The sequence below is a fragment of the Nerophis lumbriciformis genome, linkage group LG09 (genome assembly GCF_033978685.3).
Source record: "Nerophis lumbriciformis linkage group LG09, RoL_Nlum_v2.1, whole genome shotgun sequence".
In the NCBI taxonomy this organism is placed as follows: domain Eukaryota; kingdom Metazoa; phylum Chordata; class Actinopteri; order Syngnathiformes; family Syngnathidae; genus Nerophis; species Nerophis lumbriciformis.
The window spans coordinates 43,782,059-43,809,711 of NC_084556.2; the positions used below are offsets into that span (position 1 = coordinate 43,782,059).

The window sequence follows — 27,653 nt, forward strand, 5'->3', positions numbered from 1 at the left end:
ATTTGCTTCCTCCTGTCACAGAAACTTGACTGTCTGACTAAGAGCAGCATGGAATGAACACCAACAAGTAAGTCATTACTTCCAGTACTTTCTATGTACTGGAACAAAATCATCTGAAATGAAATGAAATAATGTTACATAATGCTAAATACTGGTACATAATGTAAAATGTTGTTACATTTTACATGATGTTAAATAATGTTTCATGATATTAAATAATGTCACATGATGTTAAATGATCTTAAATGATGTTACATGATGCTAAATTATGTTACATTATGTTAAATGGTCTCACATGATATGACATGATGTTACGTGATGTTAAATAATGTCACATGACGTTAAGTAATGTTACATAATGTTAACTTATGTTACATGATGTTTAACAATGTTACATGATGTTAGATAATGTTAAATTGAAAATTGTTTCATGACATCAAATGATGATAAATAAAGTGTTACATGATGTTAAATGACATTATATAATGTTACATGATGTTACATAATGTCACATTATGTTACATGACGTTAAATGATGTTACACAATGTTAAATAATGTTGAATTGCATGTTACATGCTGATGGATAATGTTTTACATTATGTCAAATAATGTTGAATAATCTTACATGATGGTAAATTGTTACATACTGTTACATGATATTACATTATGTTAATTTATGTTACATGATGTCAAATGATGTTAAATTATGATCAACATTGTTACATAATATTTATTTATATTAATAAGATGTTGCATTGTTACATAATGTTTGATTGTAATAATAGGATGTTGCATTGTTACATAATATCTAATTATATTAATAGGATGTTGCATTGTTACATGATGTTAATTAATGCTACATTATGCTACAAGATGATTATTGAGCCACATAAGTGAGCTTAGTGTCATAAGTCATGCTTGTTTGTGTGCTACAGTGCAATAAGCACTAAAATGATTAGAGCGAAGACATGCTTTTACAGCACATTTATCTTATTTTTCAAACATTCTACTTTCTCTTGTGTAATGGTGGTTGGTGTCATGAGGACATCATGTGTTGTGTTGCAGACGTGTCAAAGAGTAGCAGATACAATCATGTTGAATAGATATTGGTGGACGTCCAATTCCCCTCAAGTCAAATCCAAACAAGTACGACCTGAAATGTGCTAACATGTCAATCCTGTCTAGTCATATGTTCTACCGTAATAGGTCCAACATGATTGCTAAGAGATGTGGGGAATTTTTATTTTCAAGTAACTAGGTCACCTCGAGTCCTGGTGAAGAGTGGCCTGCTCGCAATGGAGCTGGATGGAGCGCTCCCTCGACGGAGTCTGGGTTCCAGCTCTGGGCTGCGCTACGGTTCGTTTGTCAACAGTCTTACTTCACTCACTCTCAAACCAGATGAGAAGGCTTCCATATCGCATCGACGAGCCTACGTGGCGGTGGTTGTGCTCTGCTACATCAATTTACTCAACTACATGGAACGATACACAATAGCGGGTTTGTGCACATGACACACAATGCTAGCTTTTTACTTTATCGCATGGTATGTCAAGGCCAGTAAACAACTTCTATGGTCGTAGGTGTCCTGCTAAACATTCAGAGCTTCTTCAACATCAATGACAGTACAGCTGGACTTCTGCAGACAGGTAAGATGATGCATTCTCTCACTTGAGCAGTCTTCTTAGGTTTTCAAGCCCATCCTCATTGCCTCACATGGAATTATGCAACAAGTGCTGCAATTCAGTTGCAGCACAGTTTGCTGTTGCACCAGTTTTTTCTACAGTCACTTCAAAAGCAATCATTGCATCAATTCAGTTGAAATCAGCTTCAAAAAACACACATTAACACCTAAATGGATTCTGTTTTACTTGGATTCACACACATATTGCGATTAGAAACCAGGTTGCAAACTATGAGGGGCCGTTAGGGACATTATTCAGAATTACTTCTTACATACACTACTGAAATGCTCTCACACAAACAACTGAAATCTTTTTCTTTTATACACACTACTGAAACACTCTTATAAACACTACTGAAATGCTCTTACATACACAACTGAAATGCTCTCACATAAACAACTGAAATCTTTTTCTTTTATACACACTACTGAAACCCTCTTATGAACACTACTGAAACACTCTTATAAACACTACTGAAACGCTCTTATAAACACTACTGAAATGCTCTTACATACACTACTGAAATACTCTTACATACACTACTGAAACACTATTATAAACACTACTGAAACACTATTATAAACACTACTGAAACACTCTTATAAACACTACTGAAACGCTCTTATAAACACTATTGAAACACTCTTACATAAACTACTGAAACACTCTTATAAACACTACTGAAACACTCTTACATACACTACTGAAACACTCTTATAAACACTACTGAAACGCTCTTATAAACACTACTGAAACACTCTTACATAAACTACTGAAACACTCTTATAAACACTACTGAAACACTCTTACATACACTACTGAAACACTCTTATAAACACTACTGAAACACTCTTACATACACTACTGAAACACTCTTATAAACACTACTGAAACACTCTTATAAACACTACTGAAACACTCTTATAAACACTACTGAAATGTTTTTGTCTCACGCACACACACGCACACACCTGGAATTATTTTTCACTAGTATGTATAAACGGATTTCACCTGTGTGTGTGTGTGCTTTTTACACGTGCGTGTGAGAGACAACAATTTCAGTAGTATGTGTGCAAAGATTTCAGTTATATGTATGAGCGAATCTTACCAGTGTGTATGCAAGCATCTTACTAGTGTGTGTGAGCGATGTTGCATTCCGGTTCCGGTCACCAATAATCCCCGCCCCTTTTCAGACAAGTTTTTTTTTTTTTTTTTTAAAGCCAAGTTGTGGACAAAATGTCTGCGGACAAGTAGCTTAACCGAGGTGGGAGCTCCACTTCATAATTTGAGGGCTTCAGCTGAGAATATAAGAACACTTTCAATGCAACAAGGGTCGGGCTGCCGCCGTGCAGGACGCGGCACCTGAGCGGCCACACAGGTGCCTTTCTCCTCCCGACAGCCAAGCAGCCTGGAGCAAATCTTACCTTGCGAGTTTACGCTGCAGCATCATCAAGTGCAACGTTTCAGTTCATGGACATCGAAGCAAGAGGAGGAAAAGGTAATTAGACATTATTTATTTCTAAATGATTGTAGAATCACACGAAATGTAAGGCGACATGGCATTGTAGTGAGCTACAATGGTAACATGTCGAAATGTGAGTCACGTCGTGGTACGTCAGTAGCTGATCAAATACTAATGATAATGGATTACATTTATTTAGCGCTTTTCTATCGACTTGATAAGGGGTCCCCAAACTACGGCCCGCGGGCCGGTTACTGCTTGCCAAAGTCCAACATCCGGTTCGCTGGAGAAACAAAATGTTGTATTATTATTTTCAATCTGTCTTTTCTAATCCATATTTTGGTGTCCCCTAGCCGCTCAGGCTAATCATATTGTCTAAAAATGCATTTCCCTGTATGACTTATATCGTCTTAGCTGTTTTCATGTGATCTGATTGTTACATTCTTATTTCAGAGTCACCACGCAGCTGCATGACCATTTCAACAAAGACGGAATAAACAACCTCTGGATTCATGGAACTTCTCTGCACACAAATATATTAATTGGAATATTCAATAAATTTCACATAGAAACATTGTGATTATTATTTTCAACAGTGTGTTGAAAACAACCTTTTTTGGCTCAGAAAGGTTCCTTATGTCTTATTATTCATATGCTTTCAATACTTGTCGGTGTGTAATTCCAGACATAGATGTAAACATTAATGAGACAACAATGAACATTTTTCAACAAGTGAACCCACTTGAAAATGATGGCAACTATGGAATAGACATTTTTACTTCAATTCTGCACTTTATTCAGTGAACATGGGAATTATAAGGTTTGTTAAAATGTTTTCTTCACTTGTGCAGTGTATTCTGCAAATTAACATTTTGTTTAAACATTTTGTAAAAAATTAATAAATAAGGAACCTGTTATACGGACCTGTATGAAGTTGCCCACTTTATTATTGCAAATATCAAAATAACACTTCAGTGCCCCTACCGAAAATCTCCCGGGGCAACCATACTACCGAATTTCTCCCGATTTTCACCCGGACAACAATATTAAGGGCGTGCCGTCATGGCACTGCTTTTAGCGTCCTCTACAACCTGTCGACGCGTCCGCTTTTTCACCATACAAACAGCGTACCGGCCCAGACACATGTTGTACTGTATTTTTCGGATTATAAATCGCAGTTTTTTTCATAGTTTGGCCGGGGGTGCGATTTATACTCAGGAGCGACTTATGTGTGAAATTATTAACACATTAGCATAAAATATCAAATAATATTATTTATCTCATTCACGTAAGAGACTAGACCTCTAAAATTTTATGGGATTTAGCGATTAGGAGTGACAGATTGTTTGGTAAACGTATAGCATGTTCTATATGTTATAGTTATTTGAATGACTCTTACCATAATATGTTACGTTAACATACCAGTTGGTTATTTATGCCTCATATAACGTACACTTATTCAGCCTGTTGTTCACTATTCTTTATTTATTTTAAATTGCCTTTCAAATGTCTATTCTTGCTGTTGGCTTTTATCAAATAAATGTCCCCAAAAAAATGCGACTTATACTCCAGGCGACTTATATATGTTTTTTTCCTTCTTTATTATGCATTTTCGGCCGGTAAATGGTAAATGGGTTATACTTGTATAGCGCTTTTCTACATTCAAGGTACTCAAAGCGCTTTGACACTATTTCCACATTAACCCATTCACACACACATTCACACACTGATATTGGGAGCTGCCATGCAAGGCCCTAACCACGACCCATCAGGAGCAAGTGTGAAGTGTCTTGCTCAAGGACACAACGGACGTGACAAGGTTGGTAGAAGGTGGGGATTGAACCAGGAACCCTCAGGTTGCTGGCACGGCCACTCTCCCAACAGCGCCACGCCAGTGCGACTTATACTCCGAAAAATACGGTAGTCCTGGGTTCAGTCCCGGGCTCGGGATCTTTTCTGTGTGGAGTTTGCATGTTCTCCCCGTGACTGCGTGGGTTCCCTCCGGGTATTCTGGCTTCCTCCCACCTCCAAAGACATGCACCTGGGGATAGGTTGATTGGCAACACTAAATTGGCCCTAGTGTGTGAATGTGAGTGTGAATGTTGTCTGTCTATCTGTTTTGGCCCTGTGATGAGGTGGTGACTTGTCCAGGGTGTAGTTCCTTCCGCCCCAATGCAGCTGAGATACGCTCCAGCACCTCCCGCGACCCCAAAAAAGGGACAAGCGATAGAAAATGGATGGATGCATGGATGTTTACTGCGATGAGGTGGAGACTTGTTCAGGGTGTACCCCGCCTTCCGCCCGATTGTAGCTGAGATAGGTTCCAGCGCCCCCCGCGACCCCGAAGGGAATAAGCGGTAGAAAATGGATGGATGGATGGGCATGGATGTTTACATTTATTTTGACGGCACATTTTATATTCTTGCCAAACTGTCTTTTAACATATACTTGTTTGGACAGCTAAAATGTAAACAAATAAGCTGAACTTATGCCTTGTATGACACTTGGCTTAAGTTTATTGCACAAACCCCTTACCATTGCAAATATTAAAACAACACTGCCATTGGTTTGTGCTGTAAAAAAAAAGTGTTTGTGCTGTTAAGTTTGTTGTTATTCCAAAATAGATTTTCTGACTGGTGATGTCATCCAGCCCCCCCACCTCCTCAAAATCTTCCCACACTTGTCCCAATTGTTTGTGCTGAATATTTTTTGGGTCCAAAATTATAGTTTAAGTTAATGTGTTAATATTTACACCTAGCCCCAAACCTAAATACAATAATCACAAACAAAAACATTGTGTATCCCAAACGTTTGGGGAGATTTTGACAAAGTGTGTGTGATAATGGGGGCTGGATGACATTACTAGTCAGAACATGTATTTTAAAATAACTTAAAAACCTCAACGGTAGAAACATAAATGTTCACAGCACAAACATATTGCAGTGTTATTTTGATATTTGCAATAATAAAGTGGGCAACTTCATACAGGTCTGTATAACAGGTTCCTTATTTATTTTTTACAAAATGTTTAAACAAAATGTTCATTTGCAGAATACACTGCACAAGTGAAGAAAACATTTTAACAAACTTTATAATTCCCATGTTCACTGAATAAAGTGCAGAATTGAAGTGAAAATGTCTATTCCATAGTTGCCATCATTTTCAAGTGGGTTCACTTGTTGAAAAATGTTCATTGTTGTCTCATTAATGTTTACATCTATGTCTGGAATTACACACCGACAAGTATTGAAAGCATATGAATAATAAGACATAAGGAACCTTTCTGAGCCAAAAAAGGTTGTTTTCAACACACTGTTGAAAATAATAATCACAATGTTTCTATGTGAAATTTATTGAATATTCCAATTAATATATTTGTGTGCAGAGAAGTTCCATGAATCCAGAGGTTGTTTATTCCGTCTTTGTTGAAATGGTCATGCAGCTGCGTGGTGACTCTGAAATAAGAATGTAACAATCAGATCACATGAAAACAGCTAAGACGATATAAGTCATACAGGGAAATGCATTTTTAGACAATATGATTAGCCTGAGCGGCTAGGGGACACCAAAATATGGATTAGAAAAGACAGATTGAAAATAATAATACAACATTTTTTTTCTCCAGCGAACCGGATGTTGGACTTTGGCAAGCAGTAACCGGCCCGCGGGCCGTAGTTTGGGGACCCCTTATCAAGTCGATAGAAAAGCGCTAAATAAATGTAATCCATTATCATTAGTATTTGATCAGCTACTGACGTACCACGACGTGACTCACATTTCGACATGTTACCATTGTAGCTCACTACAATGCCATGTCGCCTTACATTTCGTGTGATTCTACAATCATTTAGAAATAAATAATGTCTAATTACCTTTTCCTCCTCTTGCTTCGATGTCCATGAACTGAAACGTTGCACTTGATGATGCTGCAGCGTAAACTCGCAAGGTAAGATTTGCTCCAGGCTGCTTGGCTGTCGGGAGGAGAAAGGCACCTGTGTGGCCGCTCAGGTGCCGCGTCCTGCACGGCGGCAGCCCGACCCTTGTTGCATTGAAAGTGTTCTTATATTCTCAGCTGAAGCCCTCAAATTATGAAGTGGAGCTCCCACCTCGGTTAAGCTACTTGTCCGCAGACATTTTGTCCACAACTTGGCTTTAAAAAAAAAAAAAAAAACTTGTCTGAAAAGGGGCGGGGATTATTGGTGACCGGAACCGGAATGCAACATCGCTCACACACACTAGTAAGATGCTTGCATACACACTGGTAAGATTCGCTCATACATATAACTGAAATCTTTGCACACATACTACTGAAATTGTTGTCTCTCACACGCACGTGTAAAAAGCACACACACACACAGGTGAAATCCGTTTATACATACTAGTGAAAAATAATTCCAGGTGTGTGCGTGTGTGTGCGTGAGACAAAAACATTTCAGTAGTGTTTATAAGAGTGTTTCAGTAGTGTTTATAAGAGTGTTTCAGTAGTGTTTATAAGAGTGTTTCAGTAGTGTATGTAAGAGTGTTTCAGTAGTGTTTATAAGAGTGTTTCAGTAGTGTATGTAAGAGTGTTTCAGTAGTGTTTATAAGAGTGTTTCAGTAGTTTATGTAAGAGTGTTTCAGTAGTGTTTATAAGAGCGTTTCAGTAGTGTTTATAAGAGTGTTTCAGTAGTGTTTATAAGAGTGTTTCAGTAGTGTTTATAAGAGTGTTTCAGTAGTGTATGTAAGAGCATTTCAATAGTGTTTATAAGAGTGTTTCAGTAGTGTATATGTAAGAATGTTTCAGTAGTGTTTATAAGAGTGTTTCAGTAGTGTTTATAAGAGTGTTTCAGTAGTGTATGTAAGAGTGTTTCAGTAGTGTTTATAAGAGTGTTTCAGTAGTGTATGTAAGAGCATTTCAGTAGTGTTTATAAGAGTGTTTCAGTAGTGTTTATAAGAGTGTTTCAGTAGTGTGTATAAAAGAAAAAGATTTCAGTTGTTTATGTGAGAGCATTTCAGTTGTGTATGTAAGAGCATTTCAGTAGTGTTTATAAGAGTGTTTCAGTAGTGTGTATAAAAGAAAAAGATTTCAGTTGTTTGTGTGAGAGCATTTCAGTAGTGTATGTAAGAGGTAATTCTGAATAATGTCCCTAACGGCCCCTCATAGCAAACCCTCATGTGTGCAAACAATATATTTGACTCTTGTACTTTTGAGGTCTGATCTAATAAAGGTTTATGTGTATTAATACATGTGCAAACTTAATAGCACGCAAAGCTGATCTACAGTACTAAGCTAATGCCCAGAGGATTGTGTCTTTTTTAAAGGAGACCTACTATGCCAAACCAACTTTTCTTAACCATTGGTACCTGTTTTTGTGTGTTTGTCCCGCAAATGTGAAGTCAAACCACGGAGGCATGGCGGGGATATTTACAAAAGTATAAAACAATCTTGCTTTTCTTTATACTTCCTCCAAACAAGCCGTTTGGAATTTGCCCAATTTGTGCCGTTTTTCCCAAGTGTGATGTAAGCGGAAATCTCTATTTATGGTAGAGATTTACCCAAAGAGCTTTGCACCAGTCCGCCATTGTAGTTAAATGCTGTAGTCAATAAGCTCCTTCTTTTTCTCTATCCTTTTGTTGAGGGGCAGACTGGTTCGTATATGCACATGCATCGTCCGCTGTTGCCGTTTCTAACACAAAGTTAGTAGTTCAAACTTATATATGTCAGTAGACTCCATATGACATTTGGAGGCACATACATAAGACCGCCCATACAAGGGTGCATCCCGAAGAGGCGGTCAGAAAGCAACTTGAAGACTTTGGAAAAATGTGCCTATCATTCACAATCCCTACGTAAAACAAGAACACATATGCCTTTCTTTATTTTATGTATTCTAATTTATAAAACTGCAAGTATGAGGTGGCTAGCAACAGAGCTGTAGGGAGTAATCTATTGCACAAAGCCCTCTAAAAAAACATCCAAAAACCGCCCAAAATACTCTGTTTACATGTCGTGACCTGAATATTAAACAAGTACTAGCGATATTGTTATTACAAGCGCTAACACAGACACACTATCTTTAGTGGCACCATGATTACAGAGAGATAACTTGCTTATGATGTTATATTGACATACTGAACCGGTGAGCTGCTGCATTACCTCTGATTTGGTAAAAGTTAATGCTACATTATAAATGATGCATCAAACTGGTATCGTAGAAGATTGTGACCACAAACCGACAAATTGGTCAACTTTATTCTTCATCTTAAAGGGAAGATATGAACATCCCAACAGTCGACCTCTGTCTCAAAGGGTTCATTTCATTATTTTTTTCTTCTTTGTTTAAACACTTCCTTGTGGTCTACATAACATGTAATAGTGTTTTTTGGTCAAGATTTTGTATAGATTATGTTGTACAGACCATCTTCAAACCGCTTTCTGACCTTCTCTTCAAGATGTTCCGGTTTGTGGGCGGTTTTATTTACGTGCCGCCACTTCTACTGTGTCTTCTCCCAGTTAGCCATGTTGTAATTTTTTGCGTAGCTGTATAGAGCCTACTGACAGATATAAGGTAGAACTATACGCTACTTTGTATAGGAAATTGCAACAGTGGAGGATGCATGTGCATGTACGAGTCAATCAAAGCTCTTCGGCTAAACCTCTACCATATTTGGGGATATCCGCTGATGTCTAATGTTGGAAAAACGCCTCGTTTGGAGGAAGTATGAAGGAAGGCAAGATTGTTTTAGAAATAGCTCCGCTATTCCGCCATGGTTTGATTTAACATTTTTGGGACTTATGCAGATCCCAAATACACAAAAACAGGTACCAACAGATAAGAAAAGTTGGCTTTGCGTATTAGGTCCTCTTTAAATGATATAAATAAAAGTGCAGTCCTTTTAGTTGGTCTGTTTTCATGAATATGCAGAATATATGCTGATTATCAGAACACACAATACTGATTTATCAATGCTAAACCTATACTGCAGCCGCTGTTTTGCATCCTTATTTAGCACAACTCTATTTACAAGAAGTTGTATTGGATATCTTATTAGAAATATATTCCCTATTTTCTGAGATCTCGTTGAACAATTTCAGGGTAAAACAATGTTTTGGAGCTTTTTAAAAACTTGTGGACATTTAAAGGAGAACATTCGATTAGTCAGCTTTGTAAAATTATACATTTCCTAATGCAACTTTTTATTTCCAGGGTTAGAATGGTCCTTTTGTCTCATAAAGAATGATGATTTTATTCTTGACATACGATTGCTGGGTTGCAATCACGTGACCGAGAGGCACTTCCGAGTTTCAGGTGATAGATAGATGGATAGTACTTTATTGAATCCTTCGGGAGAGTTCCCTCAGGAAAATTAAATGGTCGAGAGTGCCATTAGGCTACTGTTTATTCACCTGCATCAGTGCAGATTTTGGCGTATAAAAATATTTAAAATGGGATGGAGCGGATTTATAAACACTTAGAAATTTTTTTTTGGAAAGATTTAAACCATTTATCATCATCAAAACTTTACTGCTTGCTACAATCTCACTTCATTTGACTTACAAGGATTTAGAGAAGAAAATATTGGAGGCACATCATGTCTTTACATGTAGAGGGGTCCACAAATTGAGCATTAATCAATGAAAGACAAAGTTAGACCTTTTCATGCGACGCTATGTACCGTATTTGATTGACAACAAGTGCCGTGCTGCTGTGATCGTGACGCTATTGAGAAAAAGGATAACTTTGTTTGCAGTTGATTTCCTGCTACAAATATTAGTCTGTCATGAATGTGAGTGTGAATGTTGTCTGTCTATCTGTGTTGGCCTTGCGATGAGGTGGCGACTTGTCCAGGGTGTAGCCCGCCTTCCGCCTGAATGCAGCTGAGATAGGCTCCAGCACCCCCCGCGACCCCAAAAGGGACAAGCGGTAGAAAATGGATGGATGGATCTACAATTCATGTCTGGAGTTTTTTTATGGTGTGAAGTTTATATTTTGTCTAATTATATAGTTTGCTAGTGATATAAAGACACAGTATATGCTGTTGAGTCTACAAGAGATTTATTTATTTAGTTTATTAATATTATAACCACAAAATAACACAAACTAATGCAATATCTTGTCAAACTTTATTCATATAGCACGTTTCATGCACAGGCAAGTGGCAAGCACAAAGTGCTGTACAAAACAAAACAAAACAAAACAAAACAAAATAAAACAATAATAGAAGAAGAGAAGAAACACACACACACACACACACACACACACACACACACACACACACACACACACACACACACACACACACACACACACACACACACACACACACATACACACACACAAAGTACTATAGACAATAACAAGGCAAAAACAAAACATGTCATGGAACTGAGGAGTTGAGGTAAGATGCTACCTTTGAGGCATCCACTGTGGAGAATATCTAAAATTAGTAGCATCCACTGTGGAGAATATCTAAAATTAGTAGCATCCACTGTGGAGAATATCTAAAATTAGTAGCATCCACTGTGGAGAATATCTAAAATTAGTAGCGTTTGACTGGGTAATAATGGTGTGTGGTTGAAGATGCCAGGATAAGCTGCCATGTGGAGTGATCTTAGCTCTTTTTAATGGTCAATTTAATTTTGAACACGATCCAATACAAGTGAATGAAGTTCATACTTAGTGAACAGGCATAAATATCACACTAAGGGTGGCCGTATAAACAACGCCAACACTGTCATAAACATGTGCCATATAGTGAAACCACTCTAAACAGCAATGACAAACACATTTCGGGAGAATATTTGCACCGCAACACAGCAAATAACTTAAAAAAACACGACAGAACAAATTCCCAGAATTCCCTGCAGCACCAACTCTTCAGGGTCGCTATATATATATATATATATATATATATATATATATATATAGTATAAACTAAATAATATAATATAAATGTCACATTAATTAGTTAATAAAAACATAACATTCAGAGAATGATAGTAGAAATATTAATGATAAAAAAAATAAAAAAAATAAAAATATTATTATTATTATTATTAATATTATTATAATATATATAATAATAATAATAAAATATGCTCCCTAACACTACTTACATAGTAGAGAATAAACTTCATTGCATCACAGCAAGTTTTTTCAAACAAATCAAACAAACATTTACAAAGTGATCTCTGCAGACACACGCATGGTCCGATTGTTTTACACAAAATGATGAAAGTTATATTTTTAAGAGCCATTTCCTTCGACACACTTTTGTTTCCCCCCTGACTTTATCACCTTTATGAGCCACTTCTTTCGGAACTCTATGAAAGCTCTTTCGTATCTCTCTATTTTAACGGTTGGAACACTGAAGAACAGAACAGCAATACGGTATTTTCTTCTCAAACTCTACACTCACTCTCACTAACTGCTTGACCATCGTGTCAATTAAGCCGTAAAGAATAAAAAAATGGATGTGACGTCATTTGCAACCCAGCAATACTAAAGTACTCACAGTTTTTATCTGCAGCTTTCTCGTGACGGCTCCACTCTTCGGTTACCTCGGCGACCGCTACAACCGGATATACATCATGGCTGGCGGTTTGAGTGTGTGGATTGTAACTGCAACAGCCAGTTCTTTCGTGACTGAGTCAGTATGTGAAACACTTTCACCAACACTTGCTTCTATCATTTCTTCATGGAAATCATCTATCATACATCTGTCACGTTTATGATGTTTATTCATATATACACAATGTTTATTTATCAGAACCAGAATCAGACTCAGAATCAGCCTAAGTGGCCAAGGATGTTTAACACACAAGGAATCTGACTAGGTAGACTGTGCTCTCTTTGTTCAATGTAAACCATCAAGAAAAATGCAACAGCTGAGAGAGAGCACAGTATCCTACCGTGGTGGCCATCTGCGGCGCCATCTTGGTATGAGAAACAAGAGGGAAACATTAAAGAAAACAAAGGACATAAAAGACATTAAAAGAACACAGAGCTGATGCAACCGGCTGCCATTTCAGTGGCGGCATTTCTAAATACAGCTACAAAGAAAACAACGCAAAAAACAAAACAAATTAGCAGTTATGATACAAATTGCACAAATACTATTTCACCATGTAAAGACAAACAACAGAACAAAACAAACAAAAAGGGGGACCTAATTATCCGACACATGCACATCCAGCCAGAGCCCCGTGAAGCCTGTCCATCCCCACGCTGAACGCTAGCTTCGCAGCCTCATCTCTTCCTCCGCATCTCCTCCAGTCTCTCCATGGGGACTCCGGTATGGCAGAGAGCCAGCAGATGGTCTCAGGTGCATGGCCATGGCTCTCCCTGAGGCAAATTCAAAACTTCACAAAAGACAGCACCAAAAAGCAGCGCAGAAGTGCCCCCTCCCTGTTGCGCAGTCCCAAAGGGGCGTAATCCAAACAGCATAAAACACATGAAAACAAAACGGAAACATCAAGAACACAAAGGAGGAAACACAGGAGCGCAGAGCTCCTGCACTCAGCCACAACCATCTTGGAATGAAAAAAAAAAAAAAATATATATATATATATATGTATATGCCCTGCGATGAGGTAGCAACTTGTCCAGGGTGTACCCCGCCTTCCGCCCGAATGCAGCTGAGATAGGCTCCAGCACCCCCCGTGACCTCAAACGGGACAAGCGATAGAAAATGGATGGATGGATGTATATATATATATATATATATATACAAACCCCGTTTCCATATGAGTTGGGAAATTGTGTTAGATGTAAATATAAACGGAATACATCCATCCATCCATCCATTTTCTACCGCTTATTCCCTTCGGGGTTGCGGGGGGCGCTTGAGCCTATCTCAGCTAAAATCGGGCGGAAGGCGGGGTACACCCTGGACAAGTTGCCACCTCATCACAGATTTGCAAATCCTTTTCAACCCATAGTCAATTGAATGCACTACAAAGACAAGATATTTGATGTTCAAACTCATACAATTTTTTTTTTTTTGCAAATAATAATTAACTTAGAATTTCATGGCTGCAACATGTGCCAAAGTAGTTGGGAAAGGGCATGTTCACCACTGTGTTACATCCCCTTTTCTTTTAACAACACTCAATAAACGATGAGGAAACTAATTGTTGAAGCTTTGAAAGTGGAATTCTTTCCCATTCTTGTTTTATGTAGAGCTTCAGTCGTTCAACAGTCCGGGGTCTACGCTGTCGTATTTTACGCTTCATAATGCGCCACACATTTTCGATGGGAGACAGGTCTGTACTGCAGGCGGGCCAGGAAAGTACCCGCACTCTTTTTCTACGAAGCCACACTGTTGTAACACGTGCAGAATGTGGCTTGGCAGTGTCTTGCTGAAATAAGCAGGGGCGTCCATGAAAAAGACGGCGCTTAGATGGCAGCATATGTTGTTCCAAAACCTGTATGTACCTTTCAGCATTAATGGTGCCTTCACAGATGTGTAAGTTACCCATGCCTTGGGCACTAATGCACCGCCATACCATCACAGATGCTTGCTTTTCAACTTTGCGTCGATAACAGTCTGGATGGTTCGCTTCCCCTTTGGTCCGGATGACACGATGTCGAATATTTCCAAAAACAATTTGAAATGTGGACTCGTCAGACCACAGAACACTTTTCCACTTTGCATGAGATGATGATCTCGGGCCCAGAGAAGCCGGCGGCGTTTCTGGATGTTGTTGATAAATGGCTTTCGCTTTGCATAGTAGAGCTTTAACTTGCACTTACTGATGTAGCGATGAACTGTATTTAGTGACAGTGGTTTTCTGAAGTGTTCCTGAGCCCATGTGGTGATATCCTTTAGAGATTGATGTCGGTTTTTGATACAGTGCCGTCTGAGGGATCGAAGGTCAACGTCATTCAATGTTGGTTTCCGGCCATGCCGCTTACGTGGAGTGATCTCTCCAGATTCTCTGAACCTTTTGATGATATTATGGACCGTAGATGTTGAAATCCCTAAATTTCTTGCAATTGCACTTTGAGAAACGTTGTTCTTAAACTGTTTGACTATTTGCTCACGCAGTTGTGGACAAAGGGGTGTACCTCGCACCATCCTTTCTTGTGAAAGACTGAGCCTTTTTGGGAAGCTGTTTTTATACCCAATCATGGCACCCACCTGTTCCCAATTAGCCTGTACACCTGTGGGATGTTCCAAATAAGTGTTTGATGAGCATTCCTCAACTTGATCAGTATTTATTGCCACCTTTCCCAACTTCTTTGTCACATGTTGCTGGCATCAAATTCTAAAGTTAATGATTATTTGCAAAGAAAAAAATGTTTATCAGTTTGAACATCAAATATGTTGTCTTTGTAGCATATTCAACTGAATATGGGTTGAAAATGATTTGCAAATCATTGTATTCCGTTTATATTTACATCTAACACAATTTCCCAACTCATATGGAAATGGGGTTTGTATATATATATATATATATATATATATATATATATATATATATATATATATATATATATATATTTATTCATGTCATTGTGTGTTGGTGCTGTGAAACAACTTTCTACTACGCTACAAGTTACATGAAAGAACACCACATGATTACATAATTTGATTTTGATGTTAGTTGTCTTTAACATGTTTAACTGTATTTTAGGCATGACGATACAATTTCTGATTTGATCAAGCACTTTTGGCTGCTGGCGCTTTTACGAGGCCTCGTCGGGATCGGTGAGGCGAGCTACTCCACTATTGCTCCCACCATCATCGGGGACCTTTTCACTGGCGTACAACGAACCATCATGATCTCCGCTTTCTACATCTTCATCCCTGTTGGAAGGTTATTTCATGTCTATGTAATATAAAATTGTATCTAAAGACCTGATCTACTAAAGCTTTCCCTGTACTAAAAAGGTGCAAATTTAACAGCACACGAAAAGCTGATATACTTTAGAAGTTGTGCACAGTTGTGCCTCTCTTCAGTGAGCAGAATATGGAGAGCACACCATTAAGCGTGTGTGATTTATCAGGGCTGATCACTGTTCTGCAGGCAGTATTTTGCATCTATTTAGCATGTCTGAAAAGTACGTGCAAACAGTAGTTACACACACAGCTGTAAGAAAAGAGGTGGTTGTGCTGCAAAGACAGATGATGGACAGAGAATCCTCTGTGCTACGTGTGTGTGTCAACATATTTGGACTGTCAGAAATAAAAAAATATTAGACATATCATCAGCAATATCATTTTATAACGTTATGCTACATGCCTTTTTGGTGTCTGCTGGCGTTATTTTTTTAAGTAGCGTTTGTTTTTTCATTCAGGAAATATATAATGATATATCTCCTATATAAAAAATAACTTAAAATATGCATTTTCTTGCCTTCCAGACGGATGAATGAGCAGTTGTGATGGTACACCACCTACCTGTAGCGCGTCAACACTATAAAAACAGTTTTTGTTGTCTATAGACTGCGATTCTTTGCTGCACAAAAGTTAAAGTTAAAGTTAAAGTTAAAGTACCCTTGATCACCCCCTGGGAGGTGAGGGGAGCAGTGAGCAGCAGCGGTGGCCACGCCCGGGAATCATTTTTGTTGAAAAGGTGATACAGATTATAGACGTAGCACACAGGGATGGCCATGGCTCACTTTAATAACAAGAACGTGAAGGGCACATAATGCCAGTAGTACATGTAAACACGTAATTTGAATAAGGTTGTCTACAGCCCTTTTCAATTGTACACCCAGTCTTAGTACATCACACTCATCACGCCCACCAATAGTACACTCAATTTTGTAGTTGGCACACATTGTTTAGCGCTTGGTATCTGGATCTTAGTAGATCAGGTCCATTATGTATCATTAAGACCTACCTAAAGTATTTGTAATGTTTTTAGTGGTCTTGGCTACATATCGGGGTCATCGATAGCCAGCCTCACTGGAGACTGGCACTGGTCTCTCAGGGTGAGAACACTCAAATCATTATTTACAGTTACATCTTCAGTCTTAAACAATGATAGCTTTTTGTTTGACAGATCACTCCCATTTTTGGTCTTGCTGGGCTCATTGCACTGGTGCTCTTGTGCCCAAACCCTTCCAGAGGTGCTGCAGAAAACAACGGTCATGAAGTTCAAGAGCGCAGCTCTTACCTGGAGGACGTCAAGTATCTTCTAAACAAGTAAAGATGGTTTTGAATGAACTGTGACACACGCAGTTACACGTGATGAATTATTGGCTTGTATTTGTTTTAATCCCAGTAAAAGTTACGTGTGGTCCACTCTGGGTGTCACGGCAATGGCTTTCCTAACTGGAGCCCTGGCTTTCTGGATGCCCACCTTTCTGTTCAGAGCTCGGGTGTCTCAGGGACTTAGCCAGCCTTGCTCTAAAGCGCCATGCAACTCCACAGACAGGTGCAGTGTGCTTCACATTCTATCATCTGCTCTCTTGTTCCTACACCTGCAGACTAATGACTCTTTGGCTCCATCCCAGCACAGTTACATCTTCGGCGCCGTCACAGTGGTCTCAGGCATTGTCGGAGTGTGTCTCGGCACGGGTCTGTCCAGGTGCTTGAAGGACAAAGTGCCCAATGCAGATCCACTCATCTGTGCAGGAGGAATGCTAGGCTCTGTCCCCTGCCTCTTTATCAGCATATTTGTCGCTGCGGTAAACATTCCAGTCACTTACGTAAGAACAACCTCTGCTCTCGTACTCTTGTATGCTTTGGATCAATACAATAGATCAATAAATCAATTAGGGTTGCCTGGATAAGCTCATATGGTCATGATAAGTGGATAATAAACATTTTATAGGGAGGACTAGTGAATCAAAAATGGTTAGTCGAGATCCCAGCAGACTCACGCTGGATTTCCACTGGATACAAAACGGCAGCGGAACGGCCCCCGTGGATCCTCTTTCCGTTTTTATTCATGTCGACGTGTCCGTTTACACCGCCTGCAGAACGTCAACGACATGCCGTTAAGGTTCCGCATTCTTAGACTTAGACTTCCTTTGTATTGTCATTCAAATTTGAACTTTACAGCACAAATAAGAACAAAATTGCGTTACATAAGCTCATGGTAGTGCAGGATAAATAAATATATATAAACAATATATATATAAAATAAATAAATATATATAAATATATATAAATAAATAAATAGATTACTGTACAGATAAATATATTGCACTTTTTCACATGCGTCCACGTTTATGGATGTATGTTATATTGTCTTTTTTATTCCAGCGAGTTAATCCATTTTGTGGGGAGTTGAGGGGATAATTCAATTATGATGCGTTCAAGAGTCTTACGGCTTCTAGCGCTAAATATACGCAGAGTTTGTATTTTTGCCAAACGCCACAACAAATCTGTTCACATTAGCTAAAATCTGCTTGTGTTGGACAGAAAGTAATGCACAAACACAAAATAAATGATCCCATGTGCTTTCAAAATAAAATACTCTGTTTTAAAGGTGGATTGCACTTTACAATTTGAATTGTCGTAATGGGTGGCGACGTATATAATGTAAACTTCTCAAAGGTTTTCAGATGTAATTTCAGATCGTTGACACAAATGGATGAGGACATGCTGTTTCCGGAGGTCCAAAATTAAAGAATAATATATAGGTATATGGGGGCCGGTGTCAAATACAAGCTCATATGGGGACAGGAAAGCAGGGAAGTGGTTGTTGGAACTGCTCGACAGGGATGATGTTCCTGTTGTATTGTTGTTTGCTACAAAAAATAAGTTATCGAGGCAAAATTGTTGTCGGTGTTGCCGTTCAGCACCTGTTATTAATGGAAGGACAGAGTGTATTTGCTTCTGCTCCTTTGGAAGGACATAATTACATGTTTGTGGTTCGCTTGTATTATACCATCCCTTATCACGTGATTACACGCGGATTCGTGAGATCTCGTAAAACTATTTTGCTGCAAGACGGAGCCGCGACAGACTGGCTATGGGTATTGCCGGACTGAGGATGGCGGTGCTGTTCCATAGCGTTTTTGTTCAGCAGCATTTCTGCATCCAGTGGAAATCCGGGGTTAGGCACTGGACATTATCGATGGTTGGGGGAAGAAAGACACATGTGACCCCAAGGAATATGCTTTATCAGTATCATGCTTCAAACCCAACTTTGAAAAGCTGTGCACTACAAAAGGTGCTCATTGTAGCCATTGAACTATTTAAGTACTGAGTAACTGGTGAATAACTTTTGATGTATTTAGTACCGGTAGTTATTGTTTAATACTAATTACACTACAACCGTAGTTTGTGAACGTGTGTGAGTGTGTGCGTGTGTGTGTGTTTGTGTGTGAGACGTAGAGAACCTACTACAAGAAACGGGGTGGGAGCACAAGGGGGGGACCAAGCTCTTTTTGTGTCGTTCTCACCAGTTCCAGGTCCTAAATGGCTGTCAAAGTGTCCCAACTTGTCGGATTATATCCTCAGCCATCTACTTTCCAGGTGAAAGGCATGATTTATGACCTACAATAAACTTCTAAGGAGCAGAGAAGCGAGGAAACAGCAGACCACTCAATCATGTAAGCATAGGGACACACAATAATGATCACGTCGTCGCTACAAATAGTTTGTGTGCATTAGCGCTTATAATAACAATACCACTAATACTTGGTCAATATTCAAGTCACAAAATGTAAATGGACTATTGTTGGCGCTTTTTGAATGGTTATTTATCATATTTTATGGGAGGAATATACGTTTAATATTTAGAATGCGTTAAAAAAAAAAACAATCTATCCGTCATCATGTCTTTCATAATGATTGTGAACAATAGGCAAAATCCCCCCCAAAAAGTGCAGTTCCCCTTAACGTTTTAACATGTTTTCTCTCGTTGGAACTGGAATTCCTGTAGGCTGATGTGGAGGGGGGCGTGGCCTGTGGACCTGCAGCGAAGCGGGGTGTGCCAGGACCGGCTTCGAGATCAGGGACAGGTGCGTAGATGGACCACCTGGGCCTGCTTGTCTAATCACCTGTCGCTCTGTTAAAAGGCAGCAGCCGGGGATGAGAGGGGAGTTGGAGGTTGAGCACAAGCGAGAGCGAGAGCGAGACAGACGAACAGGAAAATACTTGCTGAAAAGCACAACAGAGAGACATTATTGTTAAATAAAACAGTGTCTAAAACCCCGAAAAGGAGCTGTGATGTCAGTACTTGGTGGTCCGAAGAACCCGGAGAAGAGATACCTCCACAATTTGGTGCCCAATGTGGGGCCGGACCACCGGAGGCAGAAGAGGCCGACTCCCTGATGGCTCTCGCTCGTGCTCCACCTCCAACTCCCCTCTCCTCCCCGGCTGCTTCCTTTTAACTGAGCGACAGGTGATTAGATAAGCAGGCCCAGGTGGACCATCTACGCACCTGTCGCTGATCTCGAAGCCGGTCCTGGCACACCCCGCTTAGCTGCAGGTCTGCAGGCCACGCCCCCCTCCACATCTGAAACGTAAACATTTGCACTGACACAGATTGTGTTATAAATGTTATTTTTCATAGTTTCTAAGTAAATATTGACGAGTTATGACGTCTTGCCACTTTTTACAGATCTCTCCAATGAGCCAAATTAATACATCTTTACAATCAGTAATCTATAGATTATAAATAAATATAATGATAATATAGACAAATACTGAAAAAAAAGTCAGATTTTACTGTAAAAAACAAAAAACATCTCAGCTGCCAGAATTGTACTGGAAAATTGGTGGTTTTTAATAAGATTTACTGTAAATTGAAAAACAGTACGGTTGTTATTTTTACTGTCAAATATACTGATTTTTTTGTTGTTGATTTTTTTTTAATTTTATTGGTTGGACCAGTACGATTGATCCCAAAAGTTACTTAAGTAAATGTAATGGAGTAAACGCGTTACTACCCTGCTTGTAAACACTCTAACATCTTCACTGTCAGAGTCATACCAAAGACTATAAAAATGGGACCCATTACCTGCCTGCTTGGCACTCAGCATCAAGTGTTGGAATTGGGGGTTAAATCACCAAAATGATTCCCCAGCGCAGCCACTGCTGCTGCTCACTGCTCCCTTCACCTCCCAGGGGCTGGAACAAGGGGATGGGTCAAATGCAGAGGGTCATCGTACCACACCTAGTGTGTGTGTGTGTGACTATCAGTGGTACTTAAACTTTAACTGACACACATTGAAATTTAAAGGCTTTTTGCCGTGAGGCCACCAAATATTTTGCCAATGGATTCTGGTCTAAAGTGCCCCAGATAAAAATGTACATGAAGAATTCTGTACTCTACATGTGCTATAAATACACAGCACAAGGCCCTAAAATGATCAAAGAAGTACTTTAATATGTTGTCAAGTTGTCCCAAAATGTCCGCCAGTCTAAAATAATGAAACCAATTTAGTAATATACAATATTCATAATATTTACAATATAATTTTAGGATTGGCAGCACGGTGAAACAGTGGTTAGAGCTGGTGCCTCAGAGCGAGAAGGTCCTGGGATCGATTCCCCAGCTCCCATGACTGTGTGGGAGGTACATGTCCACCGCCAAAGGACATGCACCTGGGGATAGGTTGATTGGCAACACTAAATAGGCCCTAGTGTGTGAATTTGAGTGTGAATGTTGTCTGTCTATCTGTGTTGGCCCTGTGATGAGATGGCGACTTGTCCAGTGAAGCTGGGATAGGCTCCAATCACCCCGAAGGGGACAAGCAGTACAAAATGGATGGATGGATTTTAGGATTGATTTGATGTTATGTTTCCTTCTATTCCCTCATTTTCATTGACGTCTTTTAGGTCTTCACCTTCACAGCGGAAGTGTTGTTGTCACTCAACTGGTCTCTCCTGGCTGATATACTCCTGGTAAGACTGCCAGTAACAACAACAACAAGTCACATGTTCACCTTGTTTTCTTATTGGCATCAGTATGTTGTTGTGCCGACCAGACGAGCCACAGCGGAGGCTCTCCAGATTACATTCTGCCACCTTCTAGGCGATGCCGGGAGTCCGTACCTCATCGGAACGGTGAGGCTAACATTTCCTTTTCTCTAAATGTGTTTCATGAGAACAAATGGTTATTGACAATTGCACTCTTAGATTTCCGACGCCATTAGCAGATCCAAGCAGTCATCCAGTGACTGGAGCTTCCCCAGTTTGCAGTACAGCTTCCTTCTGTGCCCTTTTGTTGGCATCCTTGGAGGAATGTTCTTCCTGATGACGGCTCTTTACATCAATAATGACAGAAGGGCAGCGCTGCAAATGCCTGAAGGTATTTTTAGTTGGAATGATCTTTGCTCTGTGCCGACTTAGAATATGTCATCAACATGTGATTGCAGTCTTCTGATATTAATCCGATACGATATCAGCAGGAATCATAGAACGTAACTTTATTATTTGTAGTGTGAAATGTTAGAAAAGGTTTGAGCACGTGAAATTAGTCCCAAAACAATGGTAGATATTAAAAACATTAACCTTATGACAGAGTTATGTTGTTGAAGTGGAGTGTTGATTTGTGTTTTGGCGACACCTAGTGGTCACAATAATTCTTAGAGTTTATGCGCAGAAAGATGAAATCATGCGGACACGTTTGTTACTGGATACTTTCAAATACACTTCTGCCTTGGAGTAATATCTCACTATAATTATTTGATACTTGTTAATATTGACAAATTTGCTATTTAGACTGCAATATTGTTCAATGGACAGTTATTACCTATGTCTAGCTTGTGTGCTATTGCGTGCTTAGCTCTTTTTAGCTGCTAGCTCCTAGTAACCTACAGCCCACCATGTTTATCTTTTGTAAATGACTTGACTAAAATACAAGAAACCCAAAAAATTCTGTGTTTATTGGAGGACATTTAGATGTTGATTGGCTATCCAGCTTTGCAAAAGTAAACACACTGCTTGTATCGGACATTATATCACACATTTTACAAGCAAGCACATATCATCACAATCACATACTTATTTTTTTTGATGATATCGGACCGATATAAGATATAAATATCAGACTGGGACACCCCCTAGTATCAGACATATCAGAATTTCAGTAATCGATACCTATGAATTTCTACGATTCACCATACTTATTTGATACCATGATAAAACTTTAGAAAATTTAACACATGTACTTTTAAATTCACAACTTTACAAAAAAGTGTTTCAAAGTGCCAAGTATTTAATATCACTGTGCGATAACATAATTTAAATATCAGTTATCAGCTGCCAAGAGGTAACTATACATTTAAAAAAAGAACAGCTGTGTTCTATAACCTCCCAGTATATCAAAACAATCAATAATGTGCTTAGAAATATGATCATAAATGACAACAATAATCTACTATTTTACGTTCTAAAAAGAACAGCAGTGGTGTTGAGCCTTTAAATATATAAAACAAACAATATTGTTATTAACATTCTTTCAATACAGTGGTAGTGTAATGTCATCATGTCATTTGTAATGAAATAGGCTAATAAATGTGAGGGTTCGTCCAAGTGGGACCCAAGGAGCAGAGAGGAGAAGCAGTTTAGTTTAGTCCAGAACTCTGGGATAATACAAAAAAACAATGGCAAATGAGGTGCTGAGCATATCCTTAAGTACATCATTAATGAGGCCCTGGAAGACGGTAGTAGAAATAGTTAATCCAAAAGACATGACCAAATATTCAAAATGCCTCATGGGAGTGTTAAACGCCATCTTTTATTCACCCCCCTCCCGGATGCGAACAAGATGATAGGTGTTATGAAGGTCTAATTTAGAGAAATACTTTGCTTAATGAAGGTACCTAAAAGCAGAGTCTAGCAAGGGTAGCGGATACTTATTTTGACCGTGATATTGTTACAGTAGGCCGGAGCTGTGCAAAATTCGGCCCGCGGGCCACATGCGGCCCATTAAGATTTTCAATCCGGCCCGACGGATGTTCTACATAATTTTTTTAGACCTTCAACATCAAAACTGTAGCTGCCATTATGATGTACAGTGCGTGCTGTTTTTAAATGACTGTAAGTCTTGAACTAGAGAAAGTATTTCAATTAGAGATGTCCGATAATACCGATATTATCGGCCGATAAATGCGTTAAAATGTAATATTGGAAATTATCGGTATCGTTTTTTTTTTTTATCGGTATCATTTTTTTTATTTTTTTTTATTATTATTTTTTTTTATTAAATCAACATAAAAAACACAAGATACACTTACAATTAGTGCACCAACCCAAAAAACCTCCCTCCCCCATTTATACTCATTCACACTCATTCACACAAAAGGGTTGTTTCTTTCTGTTATTAATATTCTGGTTCCTACATTATATATCAATATATATCAACACAGTCTGCAAGGGATACAGTCCGTAAGCACACATGCTGGTCCACTAATAGTACTAACCTTTAACAGTTAATTTTACTAATTTTCATTAATTACTAGTTTCTATGTAACTGTTTTTATATTGTTTTACTTTCTTTTTTACTCAAGAAAATGTTTTTAATTTATTTATCTTATTTTATTTTATTAATTTTAAAAAAAAGTACCTTATCTTCACCATACCTGGTTGTCCAAATTAGGCATAATAATGTGTTAATTCCACGACTGTATATATTGGTTGATATCGGTATCGGTTTATATCGATATCGGTGATTAAAGAGTTGGACAATATCGGAATATCGGATATCGGCAAAAAGCCATTATCGGACATCCCTAATTTCAATGGTCGAAATCTGCGCTTTTGGGTGTTATAGGAGTTATTACGGTAATCTACGTCACAGCAGCTCAGACGAGGAACAAAGCAGAGTGGGCGGGGTTTTGTTTTCAGAGCAGCCAGCCCCAATTGCATGTGTCAGGAACAGATGTGGAAGCAAATTTTCACAACAAATTTCTGCATAAAAGTGATAATATATCATATTGTAGGTGTTTATTAACCTTTGCATTCATATTTTGCTGTTTGTTACATTTTTGTTGTGTTTTGCTTGATTGTAAAAGATGTCTATGGAGGAGCTGGTCTGAGAAGTAAAACAGGAGTGACGTTCAAATGTTGTTAATATTCAGTGTTTTATTGTTCATATATAATATTGTAAATCCCACTTTTTTTTATTTTAATGTACATTTTAGGTGTCCCATTCAGTAAAAACCCCCCCCGTAAAATTCCATTCCGTTTTTTTGATGTGGTTTTTCATAACTTTTTTAGAATTCTATCGCACATTGTGACTTTTGGTATTAGTGTTGCTGAAACAAAAGGGACACAAACTGCACAGCAGATTTTTACAGCTAAATGTGTATATATCATTTATACTCACATACACATTGGCCCCCCCAGACACATCTTTTCTCTCAATGTGGCCTCCCCAGTCAAAATATTTGCCCAGCTCTGCAGTAGACGGTAGTCGATACAGGGTCAAAGAGAACCGTCTTTCAGTTCTATAAAAAAAATCCTGCATCTCACGGAGAAGAGGAAGGGCGGATTAAGCCTGTCAGGAGGGCTGTGGAAATATTTTGCTTGAGTGCTTCACGCTCAGGGAGGGAGATGTTATAAAGGTGTGGAGCTGGCAATGCAGCACACTGGAGGAGGTCAATACTCATCATATAATCTGTATGGCGGAAGGGATATGCTATGATCCTTGCCAAATACGTTTCAGAGATCATGATAGACAGGGGGAACAATAGAGACGTCTTTATGTTCAACTTCGATATCACAGAGGAGAGTAGCGGCAGTATTTGGTGCTGATTAGAGATGTCCGATAATATCAGCCTGCCGATATTATCGTCCGATAAATGCGTTAAAATGTAATATCGGAAATTATCGGTATCGTTTTTTTTATTATCGATATCGTTTTTTTTTATTTTTTATTTTTATTAAATCAACATAAAAAACACAAGATACACTTACAATTAGTGCACCAACCCAAAAAACCTCCCTCCCCGTTGACACTCATTCACACTCATTCACACAAAAGGGTTGTTTCTTTCTGTTATTAATATTCTGGTTCCTACATTATATATCAATATACAGTATATCAATACAGTCTGCAAGGGATACAGTCCGTAAGCACACATGATTGTGCGTGCTGCTGGTACACTAATAGTACTAACCTTTAACAGTTAATTTTACTCATTTTCATTAATTACTAGTTTCAATGTAACTGTTTTTATATTGTTTTACTTTCTTTTTTATTCAAGAAAATGTTTTTAATTTATTTATCTTATTTTATTGTATTCATTTTTTTTCAAAGTACCTTATCTTCACCATACCTGGTTGTCCAAATTAGGCATAATAATGTGTTAATTCCACGACTGTATATAGCGGTTGATATCGGTATCGGTTGATATCGGTATCGGTGATTAAAGAGTTGGACAATATCGGAATATCGGATATCGGCAAAAAGCCATTATCGGACATCCCTAGTGCTGATGATACTGAAAAAAGCAGGTATCATTATATTTTTGCGTGTTGGTATCGGCATGGTATCAAAGTATCGATACTTCAGACTGTAGCTGCCCCACAGCTCAGTGAGGCGATGCATATGTGTAAAAAGATTCATAAAGATTTTCTAAACAAAACAATGCTTCAGTCTCCAAAATGAGAGAGAAGATCAACCCAATTGAAAGAACAGAACACAAAAGCTTACATTTCGTTCCAAAACGCTATGTTTTATGACTCTGAATCCACCATTTTTTTTTTAGATATGGGGTTTAAAAGATAAACAAATACAAAAAGTTGAAATGCCATATTGTTATAAATACTCTTAAATGAAACTAGACACAAATGCATTGTGATGATGTATAACAATGATAAAAACTCTGAAGACAGTTGTTGCTGAGCACAAACTTTTATTCAACTGACAGCAGAGAACATTTCTTCCTCGTGAACGCAGCAACTGCCAATTAAGTTAATTTACGTTCAATTGAGGATTGTCTAAAGCTGATAAAGTTAACATTGTCATCTTATTAAAGCAACATTGATAACATTCCAATCAATTTGATTGTTTATTGTGTGACACAGATTTAATTCTTTGTATTTCTTGTTACCAGGAGATCCTCCCCAGCAAGGTCCTGCACCGCATTACTCTGTGGAGCTCAACAACGCACAAAATACGCCACATACATAAAATATGTATTAACATAAGGCTTTTATCAAATATGTAACACTGAACCAAAGCCGCTGTGTGTATGAAACATGTGTTCATTTAAAGAACAAAACTATTAGTCTGGTTATGGATTATGGTTGCTGAGAAGAAGAAGTATTTTGCACACACACACACACACACACACACACACACACACACACACACACACACACACACACACACACACACACACACACACACACACACACACACACACACACACACACACACACACACACACACACACAGCTTGTATGAAAGTATAGACGTTGTAAGATCCATTCATGCGTTTTTTGTCTTTACTTTCTTTAATGTGTTTTGCTGCTGTCATTTGATTGTTCGGTAGAATATCTCAGTACCTAAAATTATTTGTATCTCAAATCAATATTCTCCATTGAAATGAATGAACATGTATTTAATTGGTGCTTTGCCCCAAAACAGCACAACTTTAATATGTAA

At 38.6% G+C, this 27,653-nt stretch overlaps 1 protein-coding gene and 2 long non-coding RNA genes across 6 annotated transcripts; 2 read left to right on the forward strand and 1 right to left on the reverse strand.

Moving 5' to 3' along the window:
* spns3 (SPNS lysolipid transporter 3, sphingosine-1-phosphate (putative)) lies at positions 1-27,653 on the forward strand. 4 transcript variants are annotated; one of them, XM_061963103.1, is made up of 14 exons: positions 1-67; positions 1,067-1,147; positions 1,253-1,498; positions 1,582-1,647; positions 12,643-12,779; positions 15,796-15,947; positions 17,001-17,067; positions 17,139-17,281; positions 17,361-17,513; positions 17,598-17,787; positions 21,875-21,940; positions 22,004-22,102; positions 22,175-22,346; positions 27,100-27,653. In XM_061963103.1, the coding sequence occupies exons 3-14, from the start codon at positions 1,297-1,299 to the stop codon at positions 27,174-27,176; spliced, it is 1,524 nt and encodes a 507-aa protein (XP_061819087.1). In that variant the 5' UTR covers positions 1-67; positions 1,067-1,147; positions 1,253-1,296; the 3' UTR covers positions 27,177-27,653. The 4 variants fall into 4 exon arrangements, with proteins under 4 accessions (XP_061819087.1, XP_061819088.1, XP_061819085.1 ...); XM_061963104.1 differs by lacking the exon at positions 1,067-1,147 and having other exon boundaries at positions 19-67; XM_061963101.1 differs by lacking the exon at positions 1,067-1,147 and having other exon boundaries at positions 21-67; positions 1,260-1,498.
* Positions 2,518-3,717, forward strand: LOC133607997 (uncharacterized). Its single transcript, XR_009815475.1, has 2 exons — positions 2,518-3,181; positions 3,599-3,717. It is a non-coding gene; the product is annotated as an uncharacterized lncRNA (long non-coding RNA).
* Positions 6,482-7,680, reverse strand: LOC133607996 (uncharacterized). The gene is made up of 2 exons (XR_009815474.1): positions 7,018-7,680; positions 6,482-6,600 (listed from the first exon to the last, which is right to left on the reverse strand). It is a non-coding gene; the product is annotated as an uncharacterized lncRNA (long non-coding RNA).

What these genes read in the sequence shown, in the direction of transcription:
- spns3 (XM_061963101.1), top strand. An exon ending in ATCTTCATCCCTGTTGGAAG is followed by an intron (nt 15,948 to 17,000) that starts GTTATTTCATGT and finishes TAATGTTTTTAG; the next exon opens with TGGTCTTGGCTACATATCGG. An exon ending in TCCTGGCTGATATACTCCTG is followed by an intron (nt 21,941 to 22,003) that starts GTAAGACTGCCA and finishes TATTGGCATCAG; the next exon opens with TATGTTGTTGTGCCGACCAG.